This window comes from Stegodyphus dumicola, chromosome X1, assembly GCF_044657685.1.
Source record: "Stegodyphus dumicola isolate Sdum_Otavi_A_Nest chromosome X1, ASM4465768v1".
Classification (NCBI taxonomy): Eukaryota; Metazoa; Arthropoda; class Arachnida; order Araneae; family Eresidae; genus Stegodyphus; species Stegodyphus dumicola.
Window position 1 is genome coordinate 84,031,526 of NC_140780.1, and position 18,448 is coordinate 84,049,973.

Sequence of the window (18,448 nt, forward strand, 5' to 3'; positions counted from 1 at the left end):
CGCTCGGCCGCTGGTGGGCCCGGTATATAGGTAGGAATTCTATGAAAAGGTATGATACAATGTCGATAAAGCAGAGCATTTTTTTTCTACTTTTAATAGGATTGGATTGGATTTTTTCAATTATGGAAAAGCACACGAGGGCTATCTACCTAAAGGGAGGGATGCCTTCGTGGAGGACTTTCTAAGGGAAACTGGCTCGTATACACGTTACACATGGGAAAAACCACGAAAACGCCCATGCAGCCAGCCCGTTCGCGGGATTCGAACCTCGGACCGAACTACCAGTGTTCAGCGTCTTTACCGCTCGGCCGCTGGTGAGCCCGTTATAGATAGGAACTCTATGAAAATGTATGATACAATGCCGATAAAACAGAGCATTTTTTTCTACTTTTAATAGAATTTTAGAAATTTCATTATGTATGTAAATTAATGTTAACGACGAAATCAAGGTTCTGATAAATTTGACATTCTTTTTGTGGAACGCTCTTACATACAGGACTAAATATAAATCAAAATATTAAAATTTTCTTCAAAAATTTTATAACGTAATTATTTTTTGTAAAATATCGTATTTCGAACATTTTTAATACTCATACAGAAGTCACAAGTGCAAAATTGAATAATCTCCATGTTGACTATTGCCTGGGTCGTCGCAAGAACCTTACGACGTTATTACGTACTTTTATTCAAATGCGTGGAAGAACATCCTGATATTAAATTTGTGATTTTTTATACGTCTGTAGTAACATGTGATCACACTTTAAACCAATCAATCGTTTAGAAGGTCCTTTCCCCCTCCTATTCAAACTTGAAAAATTCATATATACATTTATTTTTATTTAGATAATTTTCTAACGTGTTTTATAAATTAAAAAACAAAAAGGTGTAGAAAATGTTGGTAAATACCAAACGTTGAATAAAATTATTTTTATATGCATAAATTAAAAAACAAATAAGTGTAGAAAATGTTGGTAAATACCAAACGTTGAATAAAAGTATTTTTTATATGCACAAATTAAAACTAAATGTTTATCAGCTAAATAAAAACCTAAACGTATTCTCCCTCTCTTGTTTGAAAACGTTTGTTTCAGACCATCCTTAAAATTAGGGTTTCTTAAACTTTTTTCAGTCGCGACCCTTTTTTATCACCGAGATTTTTTCACAACCCCCACGACCCCATAATATTTACAAAAATTTTGTAGGACCCCATAAATATTGCCCAAATTCGACACACGCACAGTGAAACTGTCAGTTTCTTCACTTGTACTGTAATATACTATTGCAGTTTTATGTCATTAATTTTAATTTCTAATTTTAAGACATAGAACAATGTGAAAATTTTTAGTAAGTAACACACGAAATGACAGCGTTAAGTGCAAAGCAAGGAAATTGAACGTTTATATTATAAAAAGAATGCGTCGAAACGTTTTCGTTTTTGCCTTTGTCTGTATTGTCTTAACTTTATCTATTTTCAGATACATTGTATAAAAATATTTGGCAATTGTCAAATTATTATAATACATTAAAGAAATACCAAAACTGCTAAAAGTTTTGGCGACCCCCTGCTGCAGGTCCCGCGACTCCCTTGGGGGTCACGACCCACAGTTTAAGAAACTTTGCTTAAAATTTTTAACTATTTAACACGCAGAGTATAAAGTTGTTTTATATCATTCACAAAAGATTTTTTAAAAAATGCTACTTTAGGATTTTTCATTCAATAATTTAATACTTAAGCCCTATTACATTTTGCCAACTGGCTGAACTTGAATAGATGATGTATTGATTTCTTATGTTCAAAATTACAACTCATTTACCATCTGTTGTAAGAAATTGAGGCATAAATTACAATACATTATATATAGATATAATACACACATTGTAATATATAATACATACATTGTAATATATAATACATACATTGTAATATATACAGTATTGTACATATTTATTAACTCGAGTAGCGCAGCTGGAGCGAGCAACAATAGCATTTCTTTTTATTTTTCTCCCTTTCTTGATTTTAACAAATGTTTGCGATTTCTCATTTACGTCCAATTTTTTAACCTCACGTTTTCAGCTCTCAGGGACAACATTGCAGAAGAAAAAGCAAAAACGTGTTTTTCTCCAGTTCCACTTCAGGTAAGTTTCTTTTTTTATTTAATAGTTGACAGGTTTAAAATTTTTGAAATAATATCCAAATGTTCTGAATAAGGATAAACGTGTCGCCTTTTCTGATTTTAGAGAGTAAAGGTTCTTTCTACAGCTCGTAGTGAGGTAAATGGTGCTTAAAGAGTATAAGCTGATAACCACTGCTTCGTGATAAATTCGGCTTTAATTCCATAATGTGATTCAGAAAAGAATAGCAATAATGAACCAATTTATTAAACAAATACTCAAGTGTACAAGGAGATGAAATATTAAAATGTACTAGTGCCGAGTTTGATTTCTGGTGGTTAGACGCCATATATAATTCTCAGGGTTTTCCTCATGTGTACATAACGAACCTTATAAGTCTTACAAAACGTCATCCCATCCCTTAACCACAGAGATGACGCACGTTTCGCCTTAATTGATTAACCAACTGGTTCCTTAACTGTCAGGTTTTACTTTCAGACGTACTCTTTTTTTCCTCTCGATATCAAAATGATATATGTCATTATTTTGATTATTTTAGCCGAACATATAAAATCTAACATCCTTATTGGGCCTTTTCTGGTCACGTTTCGAAAAGATATAGATTATTCAAAATCTTATTTGTTGCATTCTTCTTTTTAAGTTTTTGTTTGCACAGCAAATTCTAAAAATATAGAACTAAGATGATTGTATTTTATTTGGCATTCGTGAAACATGCTATTTTGGCATATATGTTTAAACACCGTTTACAGATTATAGGCGGAAAACTGTAAATACTTGTGTATGTTTCCTTTCATTATAGTTCTTTTTTCTTAGCTCCATTGTAGATAGTATTCGTGATCGAAATCTAGAATAATATTGTATACGAGAATAATATTTTGTAGATTATATTGTCATTTTTCTGTTGCAGTTCATATGATGTTTAAAATTGTCAATAACCTATAGTTTACGTTTAACTAATATTAAATATTACTAACTAATAATAACTAACTGTAGAACCTATAGTTTTTGGATTACATCCTAGTAAATGTAACCAATATTTTTAAAAACAGCTTTAGTAAATTATTGAACTACTAACGGTTGTAATATAAAATTTACATTTTGCTGCAAAATGAAACTTGTATTTAACAAAACTTCTACGGTACCATGCCAAAAGTTATGCTAGAATAAATATAAGAACATAGCTTTAAAATTGAAATCATTATTTTAGAAAAGCACAGAAGTAGCTTCAGAGTTTTTAGTATGTTTCAAATTAAAACATGCTACTCGGAACATTTGGCTCTTAGTTGAAAACTTAAGTGGTAAATACAGTTAATTAATTAATTCATTTTCTTTATTGTCAAAGAAAAACAGACATCAAGTAATTGTAGTAATATATATATATATAAAAAATCACATTTTGAAAGAATGAGAGAATATAAGTGAGGTGCGTTTCATTCACTGCCTAAGCTAATCCCTCAAAAGGAAATTAAATAACGTTTACAAGAAAATTTATTCCAGGAAGAATAAAAGAAATTGAAGATTAAAGGTAGAGAAAGTATTTAACTAGTTAAGTATTTGGCATCGTCCACATTCCAAAAGGATCCGAGATTGAGTCTTAATTGGAGTAAAAATTATACAGACTAGATTATGTTTAACTTTGAGGAATTTCTAATGTTACATATTCAGTTTTATGGTAACTTCTAATTCAATGGTTTCCAAAGCACCAACACAAGTGTATCGCCATCTGTCGAGGAAAATTGCAATGAAACGTGAAAGACAAAGATATTAGAACTCTGAAAGTGTTAGGAAGGGCTGACTTTTAATTAATGTTATCAACTAAAACAATATGAACTTTTTGAATGTGAGAAACTTCAAGGAAATTCATTTGACAAAATGAAGAAACATGGTAGATAATTTTTGCAGAACCGATGTCAAAATTGTGATTAAGCATGTTTAAATGAATTAAAAGAGCATAAAAATTTAGCATCAAGGATCACGAATCAAAAAAAAGAAATTAATAAATATTTTGCAGCTAATCTTAGCTGCTTAGTTTTCGTGTCAAGTTTTATTGTTTTCTTTTTTACATTTTAACGGATTTTAATTTACAGTGCAATTTAAAATTATTATATGTCATACTTAATTTAAATGTTATTTATTACTAACTTTATAACCTCATTTCTTTTACTGATTCTGAACTTTCTGTTTTTGAAACTAAGCTGTGTTTAAAGCAAATATCTGGAAATTTATTTTGAGTTTCCAAATGAAGAATAATAAACTGGTAATACAAATACAGATGAAAGAAATGCTTGAGTACATTTTAGTAATTAGTCAAATGATAACATTTCATTGAGTATATGAAAAAGGATACTTTACTGTAGCATTATATTTTAAGTCTCGTATTTTTTATTAAAATATGAATAATATGTCGCAAATAACAAGAAGAATATAAATGTCAAACGTAGTAATATTAATCTGTGAGAATTTGGATGTTAAAAATTATTATAACTGACTACTTGATAGAAAATAACACTTGCATTCGGAAACCTTATATATGCCTAAAATTTGTGCTCAACTTTTTAAAATTCTTTGCAAATTCTCCTCAAAACCCTTATAAATAAACCACTAGCATTCCGTTACTCGCAGCTTAACGGAACTGAGACGCGTATTTCTGTTTTCGTCTTCGTAATTTTACTTCTTCTTTTGTAAGCGCTGAAATAATTACCTTGTTAAAAGTGATCACGACAACAATGTAGTTAATTTTCCTCCATTACTTACCATCTTAAGCGCCAAGCTATTATTCTTTTCTGACGCATTTCCCTAGAAACTGATACGGTGTTTAGCGTGTTAATTAGTGGAGATTTTAAAAATCATCTGCAATATTACCTCGCAATTATACTCCGCAAGCATTTCTGTCAGGCTAGAAGAAGCGAGCAAGAAGAGCTAAAGTATAATCAAACAGCTTTGTCAAGCAGTGAGGTATCATAAAATTCCGATGCATATTCTTGAAAATGAGAACATTTGAGTTTAAAATATTACTCAAATTCTTTTTGTGGTGTAGAGTTCTATTTCTTTTTAACAAAGCTGTTATAAACAAAGCTGTTATAAACCATTATAAATACCGCTATTCGTAACCTTTAGCGAGAAATGACAGCATCATTATTTTTCATGCGGACGTAATTTAATCATATCCTTAAACACTAAAAGATAATGGAATAATTTTTGTTCTTATGTTAATTGTTAAATAAATATGTAATCTTTATACTTATTCATTTGATTGCTGTTGGAAGTTATGGGTCTGGTAAAGTTCTGGTAACAGGTATGCTTCAATAAATGTTGTATAATAAATTAAGTGAAACTGTGAGACACATACTAAATATCCATTCAATTATTCTTTGAAATGAAAATATTTATTTTGCTTGGCTCAAATTCGGAACAGCAAAACTCGAAGAGCAAATGCAATAGCTGTTAAATTACAGAAATTTCATAAAATACATAGAAGGTGTTAATGGTAAAAATATTCACAGTTATTATTTTTCAAGGATGTTTAATGACATACCCACATTCAATACTCGTAAGTTTGAAGAGAGTAAAGAAACTACGAGGTGTAATTACGAAACATAGAAATCTTTCGTTAGTTCACCAGGTAAAAGCGTAAGTGCACCAATATACTAAGTTTAATATGAAGAAAGAGAAAGGAAAGAAAAATCTGGAAAATCTGTCAATTCCCAAAGCTATATCTAAATCACAACATGTATTGGGGGTTCTTGGAGGAGAGCTGAAACTGTTGCCTCGAATTGTCACGCCATTTTTCCTCTGAAGCAGTAGCTATAAATGGAAATCAAAAATGTTCATAATCATCATAATAATAATAAATATTATGTGAAAAAGTAAGAATGTCATTTACGTAGTTTTATGAATATGTTGAACAATTTCATGCAGCAAATCTGTTGAAATATTTTAGTAACTTAATAAACAGTAATTCCCCTCTTCCATTCTTTCCTAAAATTTTGCCTTGGAATTAAGTTTTGGGGATTTTATAGAGAAAATTAAATAACTGTGACAAACAAAAGGCATTTATTTTCATTAAAAATTTAGTTCTTGATAGCCAATAATTTTGCGAAAGTTTTATGCAAAAATAAACACGGAAATGCGTATTTTGTGTTATTGACAATCGTTTAGTAAATTTGTTTTGACATTAACAAATTTACTAAACAAGTGGTTGTTTTATAAAAATATATACGCTTGTTCTCATCAAGTGATTATTTGTCTTAAACGTTTTAGTTATCAATTTCCATTCTACCTGCTTCCCACGCTTTTCTTCTTTGGGGTATAAATGCATATAGATTAGAATTTCAGAACAGCCAGCATGCAAATAAAATGACTGTTTAAGCATTATAATTTTTGTCGGGTGCTTGAAAAAGATTACGCGACTAAATATATCCTGAGCGTCACTCAGGGTATATTTAGTCAAATAAGGATATATTTAGTCCCTTAGGATAAATTAGCCTGAGGCCGAAACTCAATTCCTGATGAAGAAAATAATCAAGATAGCGATCTATGACAGTTCCAATCGCACATCATATTTTAACAAAAATGCATGAAATTAAATTTTTATTCTATCCCTCTATGCGGAAATACTCTAATCATTATGTTGTTCTTTATATTACAGAAGATCCTTTAGAAAAGAAACTGATCCGTAATGTGCAAGTTTGGTTCTGAAAAATATTGTCAAATTGTCAAACAAACAGCTTCATCCGAACAGAAATTTTAACTTCTGGGTTCTTATAATCTCATGTTTCATTAAAGATAAAATTTCAAATTCAACAAAATGATAGGAATTTCAAAAGGGGAATTTGAAACTAATTACTCTCAAATGTGATTTTTCTAATGTTAAAGATATCTTTCAAAAATCTGAGTTCGGAAACAAGCTTGAGCAAGCTTGTCTATCTTTGGCAATATTTATGAATATTGTCTAAAATATCATTCATCTGTCTTTTAAAACAAGGATATACCGTGTAATTTTGATAGAATTAGAATACCTTTTCTTTTTCTTTCATTTTAAATATTAATTCGGCTACCGAAAATACTTTTCTTTCTGCTTAAAACTTATTCACGAAACTTCTGAACGTATCGCCTCCTGTCTAAAAATCAGCCCGACTGAAGAAGTTAGCTTAAAGTTTACTGCAGTAATTTATTTTAAAATTAAAATTCGTAATTTATACTTTCTTACGAGAGCAAGTTTTGCTTTCTTTAAACGCATAAGTTAGAAGTTTCTGTCAATAGAAGAGTTTACTGATTTTTAATCTCACCTTCTTTCGAACTGGTGCAAACTTTTAAAATGATATTCTTCTAGTCCATGACGTTGCAAAGAAACTTACCTTATCAAGTTCATCCACTGAATAGCCCCTCATAAGTTTACTGCTTCCAGTGTACCCCATGTAGTGATTGACGACAGCAAATTCCATAAGAGACATGAAAACGAAGACAGTGCAAGAGGACATCCACACATCTATAGCCTTAACATAAGAAACAGGTGGAAGTGAAGACTGAGATTGCGTGTTTTGAGTCGCCAGAGTCAAAAGGCTGGTCACGCCGAGCGTTACACGAGCTGGGATAGCTTCAGGTCGAATCCAAAAAGATATCCAAGACATAACTACAATGAGGGTTGTGGGAACGTACGTATGGAAAAGGTGATATCCTAGACGGCGCTTCAGATTGAACACGACTGCAAGACAAGTGAAGTTTCCTAAAAAATTCAGAAAATTTGCTCAAGAAAAACGCATAAAGGCAAAGTGCTAATGAAAGTTATAAGTGGAGAAAAATATTGTGGTATCGAGTTATTATCATTCAAGATGACAAAAAAGTAAAAAAAAAAAAACTGAACTTACATTATTTTCTGATTTAAGAGTTAAGCAAATTTTGTAGATATTCCTTTTTAATCTACCTGGAATCGATACTTACTAACTTTCCATAGATAAAAGACCGTTCGTAAGCCACATATAAAGTAACTTTTTAAGAAATAAATTTATCCACGTTTATTTAATAGCCGCGCTCTAGAATTACGTTTCAACCAGTGGTATCATTTACTGAATTAATTTAAAGTATTATTTCAATTTAAGTACTTGTCAACTGGTTCAAGAAATATTTTTTCAGTAATGGCTTTAAGGCACTTTAAACCATATCTTGTTAATACGTGTTAACTGATTATGTACCAGAACTGCGATTAGAAAATAGTTTTAAGACTATGAGATAAAGGGTATGTAGAAATGTTACCTTTTTCAAACCTGCAGAATGCCAGAAATGAGAAGAAATTGAATATCGGAGTACTTATAAAATACCTGATCTAGGACACCTTCAAGAAAAGTGCAAGATTTCAAAGATTTCAAATTTTCTAGTAAAAATACCTTAAAAACGAACATAAAGAATTAAAAATGTGACAAAATTAATGATTATGGCAACTTTGGATTTTCCTGCCTAATTACTGGCTCAAACTCTCAAATTTCATATTTTCTAATAAAAAAGCGTTAAAATGACATTAAAAATTTAAAAAATATATTAAAACAGTTGACCACCCTAAAAATCAGGACAAGCATAAAATTAATCTAAATCGACATTATTTTTAACGATTTTCACATTCCCAAAGAATACGGTGATAAAGAATCGAATTTCTTAATAAAAGTTTTCAAATGACGCGTATAAATCAAATTTCTCTATTTAAAAATCAATTTATGATAAAAAACATTAAAAACGAGACCCCCTTCATTAGAAATAAGAAGAGGACAATTTATAAAAAAAGTTAAATGGATGAAGATAGGAAATATATATATATAAATCGAATTATAAATAAATTATAAATATATATCGAATTTTAAATATATATAAATCGAATTATAAAACCCATAAAAATAGATGAAGATAGAAACATATGTACAAAACCGAATTATTAAATGTATAAAAATGGATGAATGATTAAAAAAAGAGATTAAAAATAATTAGATTTTTGAATAAATTTTAGCTAAACGCTTCATTCTCTTGCAGCCAACACCAATGACTTCTCCAGACAAGTCCGCTTTTAATATGATGTTGCAATATTTGCTTTATCAATATACTTAATTATGGAAAGTTTTGAAAGTGTTTGATATTTGAAAGTCTAATTCAAATCTATTGCATCTTTCAAGCATTCTATAGCGCTTTCAAATAATTTTTGGTATGCAAAATGTTTTAAAAGACCGTTGATTTAAACATTTTTTTTCTCATCAATCCAGAAATTAAAGCTTTCTAGATAACGTTTCCATTTAACAAAGAGTTTATTTATTTTTCTCTATATTATTGTCTCAGTTTCATACATTTAATCTTTTTTTACCATATTTTATCTTTTTCATAAAAATTCTTTTAATTTCTTTTTAGTCTATAAGTGCGAGGATCAATGTTTGAAATTTGACAAATAATAAAAATCAAATATAAGGTTGTAACCCGTAGTAAAAAGCATACTTAAATTTAGAAATAAGAACTGTAGCGTTGAATTTAAATTTAGATTTTTTAATATTTATATAGGCTTATATAAATTCTTATAAACTATAGCTTCGTAATCTTTACCAGATGCTTCGAAAGATGTCATTTTTATTGACCAACGATAAGAATTATTATAATTTTTAACTAATTTAGCTAACACATGTTTTAGTTTCATTTGCATTTATATATTTTCTGATGTTTCCATTCATTCTTACTAAATCTATCGAGACTATAGAACATTTAATTTCTACATTTTTATAGCAAACCAATGAATATTATTATCCTTAAATAGTTGTTGAATATTTTTATTGATAAACTCTGTACCTTCATTGATTTGAATCCTCATGGGAATTCGTTCTTTAGAACACTTTTAAACACGTTTGTGAATTCTTTTCCTGTTTTTCTATTTACAGGAATAACCCACGAATGTTTACTATAACAATAAATTATGGTTAACAAAAAATATATTCCTCCGTTATATTACTAAAGGCCTTTAAAAACAATAAATTTGCTTGCCATTGATCATCAATGTTAGGAGCATATATTTTTCTCTTTCTAAAATTTCTAATGAGCGATTTATATTTGGTATAAACATCTTGTTGATGTAAAAAGATTTCAATTTCTCTTTTAGGTATTTTTGTTTTCCTCTACAGTTCTTTCATGCCACAAAATAAACTATTCTAGAATGATAATATAGTGCATCTTTTAAGGTATATTTTTTTTCCTTTGACAAGTCATTTGAGCTGAAAAAAAGTACTTTTTTTTAAAGCCGCAATGCTTTTTTTTTATTATTCATCCAATTTTAATTAGATAAATTTGATTTGCGCTTGTCATTTTAAACCTTTTATTAAAAAATTCGATTTTTTATCATGCTATTCTTTAAGAATCTGAAAGTCGTTAAAAATAATGTTAATTTAGATTTCTTTTATGCTTGTCCTCATTTTGGGGGCGTCCAATGTTTTGATATATTTTAAAATTTTTACGGTCTTTTTATGTTTTTATTAGAGAATATGAAATTCGAAAATTTGAGCCAATAAATGGGTGAAAAAATTTCAAAGCTACTAAAATTGTTAATTTTGTAGCACTTTGATTACTTTATATTCGTTTTAAGGCTTTTAAATAAGAAAATTTGAAATTTTTGTAGTCTTGTCATTTTTCTGAAGCTGTCCTAGCTTGGGTACTTTATAATTGCTTACCGAATAATTTGCTTGAATCCCGTGAGAATTAATCTCAGATAATAGTAATATTTTAGTATTTACAACATTTAATGGACTTAAAAAATGCCTAATTAGCATGCCTACTCAGAGTAGATATGAAACTTTACGTGGCAAACAAAAGCATAGAAATGCCAACATAAAGTTTCGAATTCCGAATAAGCTGCATTCACTTTGGCGTATAATTTATAAAGATCTGAAAATTTAAAAAAAAAATAAAGCAAGACCTCTTTTAATAAAAATATTTCAAAAAATCTTATCTGATGATAACCTGAGATTAATGAAAGGTATTCTCCCCGATTTCCTCTATGGAACTCCAGAGTACAAACAACAGATTTCTAGGTTGAATTTCTCAAATTACGTGAGGATGAGTCTATCCGAGTTACTCAGACTAAGGCATATTAAAATGCGCTGCCTTATTACATGGGAAAATTATTGATACGGAACAAAAGAGCTTTAGCTCTAAGATTGAAGGTAGTCGCTAAGGAAGGCTGATAGTTATCTTTTAGCAACTGTTCTTGTCCTGACAGAAAAGAGCACATTCAAAGAGTTCCCACAGGAAGTTTTTTCAGCACTTAGGACGCATGCAAACTCCTTTATTGAAGAAACTAATGACATAAAAATCTAATTGCATAAAATCGAGACTTAATAAGGGGATAGAATCGCGACTCAATCATTTCATTAGATGTAGGGAGATACAATATCCGTTCAAGATATTTCTTTCGGGAGCTTTTGCAATTTATTATGGTGCCATAAATATCCTCATAATGCGCAACAGTAAAAATGAAGCATTTATAATATGAAGAATAATTTGTACCTTATCATTTGGAGTATTTTCTTTCATGGAGTCCTTTGGCAAATATCTTCCTCAAAATTTGCTTCGAATTACATTTGAAATTCATACATAGATTAGCATTTGACAATCACTTGTTGGGGATACATCTTAAATAACCATAATTTTGATATGAGCCTAATTTCTGAGTTTAGGGATTAGACAAAAATCCTTGGCTTTTATGTCTTTTAATCCTCCGAAATCTTACCTGGAAGCCTTGAAAATTTACTCAGTGATCGAAACTTTGGTTAAACTCCTACAAATAGTTGAAAAAGAAAATTCGATTTTAAAATCTCCATCTGAAGTCACTTAAATGTATCTCTAAAGAGTGCACTTATGCATGCGCGCGACCTCAGCTCTATTAGTAAGTATCTGAGAGTCTCTAAGTATTCTGAGACGTCATTCGCCAGTTTCATGCTTACACGATAATCTTACAGACTTCATCCCTTTGTATGAATTCAATTGAAAGTTTTCTTTAAAATGGACATTACATTTTCTACTCTCATTTATAGAAAAATGATTGAAAAATGCGTTGAGTGAAATAGCAGCTTAAACAAATAATTAAACTAGTAATTTATTATAGAAGAATTTAATAGGTACCTGTTGAGTATTCAAGTGTACAATCTTCAGTTGAGCTTTCAACAATGTCTAGTTGCGGCAGTTCTACATCTTCACTAACAACAAGAGGAGATGAGATATTCCACAGGAAAATCAGATCATCTGTTGTATGTGACACTGTTGAAGCAAAATGTATTTGTAATGTAATAATGGGAAATGATGTGCATACTGTTCCTTTTTTAAATATAACAACAAAAAGCACAGTTGTCTGACTGATTTTAATGAGGAAATACATCAACTGATTATTAATCAATAATCAATTTATGTATCTCTTCGACTACAAAGTAAGATTAGATTATTTGAAATTTGAAATAGTTATTACCATGAAATAATGATACACACAACAGTAATGGATTTCGTTACCTTTGATGCAAGTATAAGCGATAAGCGACGGAGGACGTGGGCACTGTCCCTTTACCATTTGGGTTAATCAGTACAGCACCACGTCCACCTTTATCTTACATTTCATATTACATTATATATTACGATACATGATTTACACATTGCATTATATACTACATATCAAATTAATACCTTATCCTAACATTACATTAACTTCACATCAACTTATTACATTAAAATTCTTTTCTAATAAACCCTATATTGGTACATTATAAAAGGGTTATTTTGCACAGGATTCGCATTAGACACAGGATACGCATTATATTATCATTATACACTGGGTACACATTACATTATATACGGGGAAATTAATGATACATAGGAACATTATACGCAATAGGGGGTTATAAGCACGATACGGGTTAGGTTATTCACATGAAATTAGTTATACACAGGTATTGCATTATACAGGATAACTTATTCACATGATAGGCTTCTCGATACACTGCCTACATCGTTATGCATAATACTATTATAAAGTGTGCATTCACATTTCTTCAGTTGGGCTTTGCATTCTGTGTCATGTTGCTCATTAATCAGTACATACTACATTACATATTACATTGCATATTATGATACATATGGCACTATTACGATTACATTACGTATTACATTATATATTATGATACATATAACACTATTACGACTACATTACATATTACATTATTTATTATGATACATATGACACTAATACGATTGTATTACATATTACATTATATATTATGATACATATGACACTATTACGATTACATTACATATTACGATACTTGGCTTACGTATTAGATAATGTACTACATACCAAATTAACAGGATAGTTTATCAGTACATACTACACTACATATTTTATATTGCGATACATGGTTTACACATTACATTATATTCTACACATCAGATTGACAAGACAAAATAACGCCTTACCTTAACATTACATTAACTTCCAAATACTTATTACATTAATTTTCTTTCCTAATATACCGTATACTGGTAACAGATACATTATCATCAGATTGTAATAATGTTGTTTTGCACTGGCTGCGCATTCAACACAAGATGCGCATTAAATTATACACAGGGAAATTAGTGATACGTAGGAAAAACAATATGCACAGAAGGGTGTATATACATGATGCGTGTTAAGTTACACGCAGGGAAATTTGATATGCACTGGTGAAACATTATGCAGGATAAATTATACTGACTAACTTATACGAAAGTGCATATTACATTACTCCTTATAATTAAGCCGGTAAGCTTTACAATGTTATTCTGTACCGAAGTTCTTTACACTTATAATACATTGCTTAATCATTACATTAATATATTTACCATGTACAAAAACATATAATGGATTACATTAGCATTCCTTAATATACATAGTTTTTTGCATTTACAGTTAGCATATTACTGCAGAATTTTGCATCTGTGCATTTCTCCATTACTTACATTTCGCACCTTAGAATAGGTCGCGGTAAATGGATGTGATGGTATTAGTACGCGTAGTACATGAACTGTCCTGCATTGCGTAATTTGCCAGTATTGACACGTTGCTGTTCTGTTGAAGGCAGTTATACGCGCTGCAAAGTGCATAGTTATATGCACGATAACTGACCTCAGTGCGTAATGTTCATTACTGACTCAGTTCATTTGCATTATTTACAGTTTTAGTTTGTGAGCTGCTCGTAGCACATCATGCCGATAGTTATATATACATGGAGTTTGTATGACATGGTTTTTAATTTACACGATACATGGCACATGGTAAATGGCGTTGCACACTCCACCTTGCATTTGCATATCATATCTTAGCACGTTTGCTTTAGATTAGACATAAGTCTGTGCCCACGTTCATGAGTTTATCAACTATCTTGTTGATTTTTCGGACAGTACGTTTGTCTTTAACCATAAATCTGCAGAAAGCCTGCGTGTTTGTAGTTGGAATTGGCAGGTGCAGATCTGCTGTAAGCGGGCATTGGGTAACATAATGATCTGGGGTGCCCATCTCACCACATATACAATGTGCATTTTGTGCGATCCCGTGTTTTTCATAGTACGCGGGAAAAGGACCGTGTCCGGTAATTGTTATGAAGAAATGTTTCGTGAAAGGATCGTATAAACACACACACAAAAAAATATATATATATAACTTATCTGTTAAAGACATCTTGAAGTGGAGGAGAGCTCATATCTTAGCTCTATCCTTACGTCACTTGGCAAATCCGCAAGACAGAGACTCGAACGGCACGACAATAAATTACCTCAGCTATACCGTCAAATCTTACGCCTGCTACTGGTTTCCATAGAAGAAAATTATTCCCACTGGAAGCAAGAGAACAGCTTACACCGCACGGCTGTCTGCCTAGACTCTCAGCTCCACCAAGGAAAACGTAGACAATTAAGCTAGGCATTTTAGAGAACGGCTAACGCAGGCTTCCAGTTGACTAAGGTGACATAATTCCTTCTGTTTTCAAGTCGGAGTTCAGAGGACATCGTCCTGACTTTTGCCGATACAGATAGAGACCCAAGTCTCTGTTAATTTTTTTGTTATTCGCTCAACAGCTTTTTTTTCTTCGCATTTTTGAGAAAACCCGCGGCCGGGGAGCATAATTGCCGCTCCCCGCCGGAAGCACTGCTCGATGCCGACTAAATCTTTTCCTTTCTCTTTCGCAACACCCACAAGTTTTTTCTCAGTCTCCGTCAACTAGTCCGTCAAGCCCGAAAGTCAGCGAATCCAAGCAGTGAGTGCCTAAGCGAGTCAAGAGTAAGTGTGTCTCGCCTCTTAACCAAAACGCGGCCGGGGAACATATTTACCGCTCCCCGCCGGAAAACCATTTTTCTTCGTAATTACATCTTCTCTCTCGCTTTTTCAACCTGTTTTCAAGAGTAACATCCACAAGTCCAACCAACCAGTAAGTGCAGCAAGCCCGAAATTCAGCAAGTCAGTCAGAGAGTAAGCCAAAAAGTAAGTGTGTATCCAACTCGAATTCCCTTCGTCTCCTTCACAAAACGGGCTCCCACTATGGCTTCACTTATCGCCCCCTTAATTATGGCAAAATCTTCGTTTTCAACTCCAGAATGCGGAAAAAAAGAGTGATCGCGCATGCGCGCCCTTCTTCACTTAGCCAACAACCGGACCCTCAATCGCCAAAAACCTGAATGACTTACATTGAAAGACAAGTAGCAACCTTTGACCTTTCCGTCGCGTACTTTCCTCTCTTAAGGTCAACTAACAATGAAAATTCTTTCTCGAACATTCTAAAGCGCGCGAAATCATGACTTGGCGAAAATTGCCTCCCTTTCCCTGCTTCTTTCACAATGAATAAAAGTTTGTACAAGATTTGCAAATAAAAGAAAATAAATAATATTCATTTATACTAAATAATATTTCCCGAAGCATCTGTTTCTCCCCAAAATTAAAGCCTTAAATTAAATAATTCAGAATCAAAATAAAATTTAAATTTCCATAAATCATAAAATCATTCACCTAATTTTTATAACGCTATCCGGTAATTTCTCTACATAACATTCCTTTCCCCTAAGGAATTAAATTTTGGTTTACCAAAATTTAGCAGACAGACACTTCTTGAAATACCATGACTCATACTGTGCAATAAGGCTAAAGGATAACATGATGTAACAATATTTCATACGACTCCTTGGTATAGTGACGTTACTGACACATTAAATGTAAAGTCCAAAATGTGCAAGTAAAACAACAAGATTAATCAAAGCAATTACTAATTAAAATACTCAAGGAAGATCATCAAAAATAATTAATCAAAACATCAATTAAATCACTTAATTAAACCTAGAAATACTCAGAACACATACAAAAATAAAAATAAAAATAAGGCGCTAATCACAAACAAAATATGTCTAAGATCAATCAATAAGATAATTAACGCGCCGCAGATACATAAAATACATTCCTGAGAAAATAAACACACTAATAATTCAAACAATTCCAAATAAAATATGTCACATGAACGTATTCAAATAAGGAGTAAAGACCCCTAAGTACTACGAAATTGAATAACTTCTAAGATTGAATCCCAAACAGTCACGTCTAAGAACAGAAGCGGCCTGATCAGGGCCAAGCATTAGAAAAGAAAAGAACGTTACAACACAAGGAACCTCGGAACCAGCCGAAAATACCCCACACAAAGATCAGAAAGAAGGAAAACGTGATTGTCCAAAAATTCAATCCAACCAAAATCAATTCCGAGAATGAACATAACGAATACGCTGTGCAAATACCAATTAGAATTTTATCCAAAACACACAAAAATAATAGTAATAATACAACCTAATGTATATACAAAATGACGTTTGGCCAATAATTACAAACAGATACTACCAAGATACACATATAGACATAAAATGAAAATACAATTAAACTGTAAAAATTTCGTACATAATTCAAATGAGCAATGAGATCCGTGACACTTAAACAAAAAAAAAATTTAAACTGCAATACCTAAACAAATACACACATAATCATTACGTTAAACCATATCAAGTCAAAAATATTTCACTGTAATTCAAATCAAGCCAAAAAAAAAAAATCAACCAGCAAGAGTGAAGTGTCGCTACAAATTTCAAACCTCACGGTAAACACTAGTGAGTAACAACACCATATTTTAGTCCCCTTAGTAAGACAACAAAAAAAACTTCAGTAATTCTAAAAATTCATTAGGTCCACAAAAAAAAATTTCAACTAGTCAAAGAAATCAATCAAAGCTGGACTGAAGCACGTTACTAGAACACTAAATAAAATATCACAAATCAAAAAAAGTGTTCAAAACAAACCCCCAATTTAGGCAAAAACTGAGATCTATTCTGCATCAGACTTTTTCAAAACGTTGTATAGTAACCTAAGCAATAGCTTTCAGCACACCTCCACCCAAACAAAAGAAACAAAGTAACTCTTTACCGCGTCCATGTAAGCTGAGAAAAGCGCTGTATTATAAATGACAGACTCAAACTTTACGTATCAAGCAAACCTCCAGACACGTTGAAAGAGAACATAAGATCTCTTATCTCGGAAAGAAAAGTGCGCTGACCGAAACGTTACAATCCTGAACCAACACAATGAAAGAGATACAACAATAGATTTCTCAGATAACAAGTTCCTGTTTGCCCCCGGTGTAAGAGGTCAAGTGCCACCATGAAGTGCAAGTATTTACAAGAAAACGAGCTTTCAGGACATTACAACTTCACGCAAGACCTAACTGCAAGCAACAAATGCAAAGTTCTCAAAAGTGCTAAACTAAAAAAAAAAATACTCGTAACTCAAACTCAAAGATCCCTAAAAATCACACAAATCAAATCCATAACTCAAATTCTACCATATCCTATACTACAGAAATCTCAATTCTTCCACAGAAACTAAACATCAGAGAACTTACATTTTTCGGACCTTGGCAGCAACCACCAAAACAAAACAAAAACCTGATACAACTATCTTGATACTACCAATTCAAATACAAAACTTAAGCCAAAACAAGAATTAACCCCAAATTCAGCAACAAGTCCAACCAAGAAAGAAAATTCAATAACTCAAATCAAATCTATTACGATTCACTAGCAAATTCAAGAGAAACTACTTGTAATCAACAGAAAATTCCCACATATGAGTACAGAGCATAAGTAACTAATCTTCTCAAACTTATTTCAAAAAATTCCATAAAACCAATTCCCGTTGTCACCAAAATTCTCATTAAAATTCACTTTCTACAATTCACAAGACTAACTCAATTTC

At 31.5% G+C, this 18,448-nt stretch overlaps 1 protein-coding gene across 1 annotated transcript in view; it reads right to left on the reverse strand.

Annotated features, from left to right (window-relative positions):
- Positions 1-5,497: 5,497 nt before the first annotated feature.
- Positions 5,498-18,448, reverse strand: part of LOC118195798 (uncharacterized) — a 68,592-nt gene continuing 55,641 nt past the window's right edge. The window contains exons 11-13 of the mRNA XM_085808696.1: positions 12,271-12,405; positions 7,491-7,858; positions 5,498-5,937 (exon numbers count right to left, since the gene is read on the reverse strand). Of these exons, the coding sequence (XP_085664822.1) occupies positions 5,749-5,937; positions 7,491-7,858; positions 12,271-12,405 (692 nt within the window). The 3' untranslated portion in view covers positions 5,498-5,748. The remainder of the gene's footprint in view (positions 5,938-7,490; positions 7,859-12,270; positions 12,406-18,448) is intronic.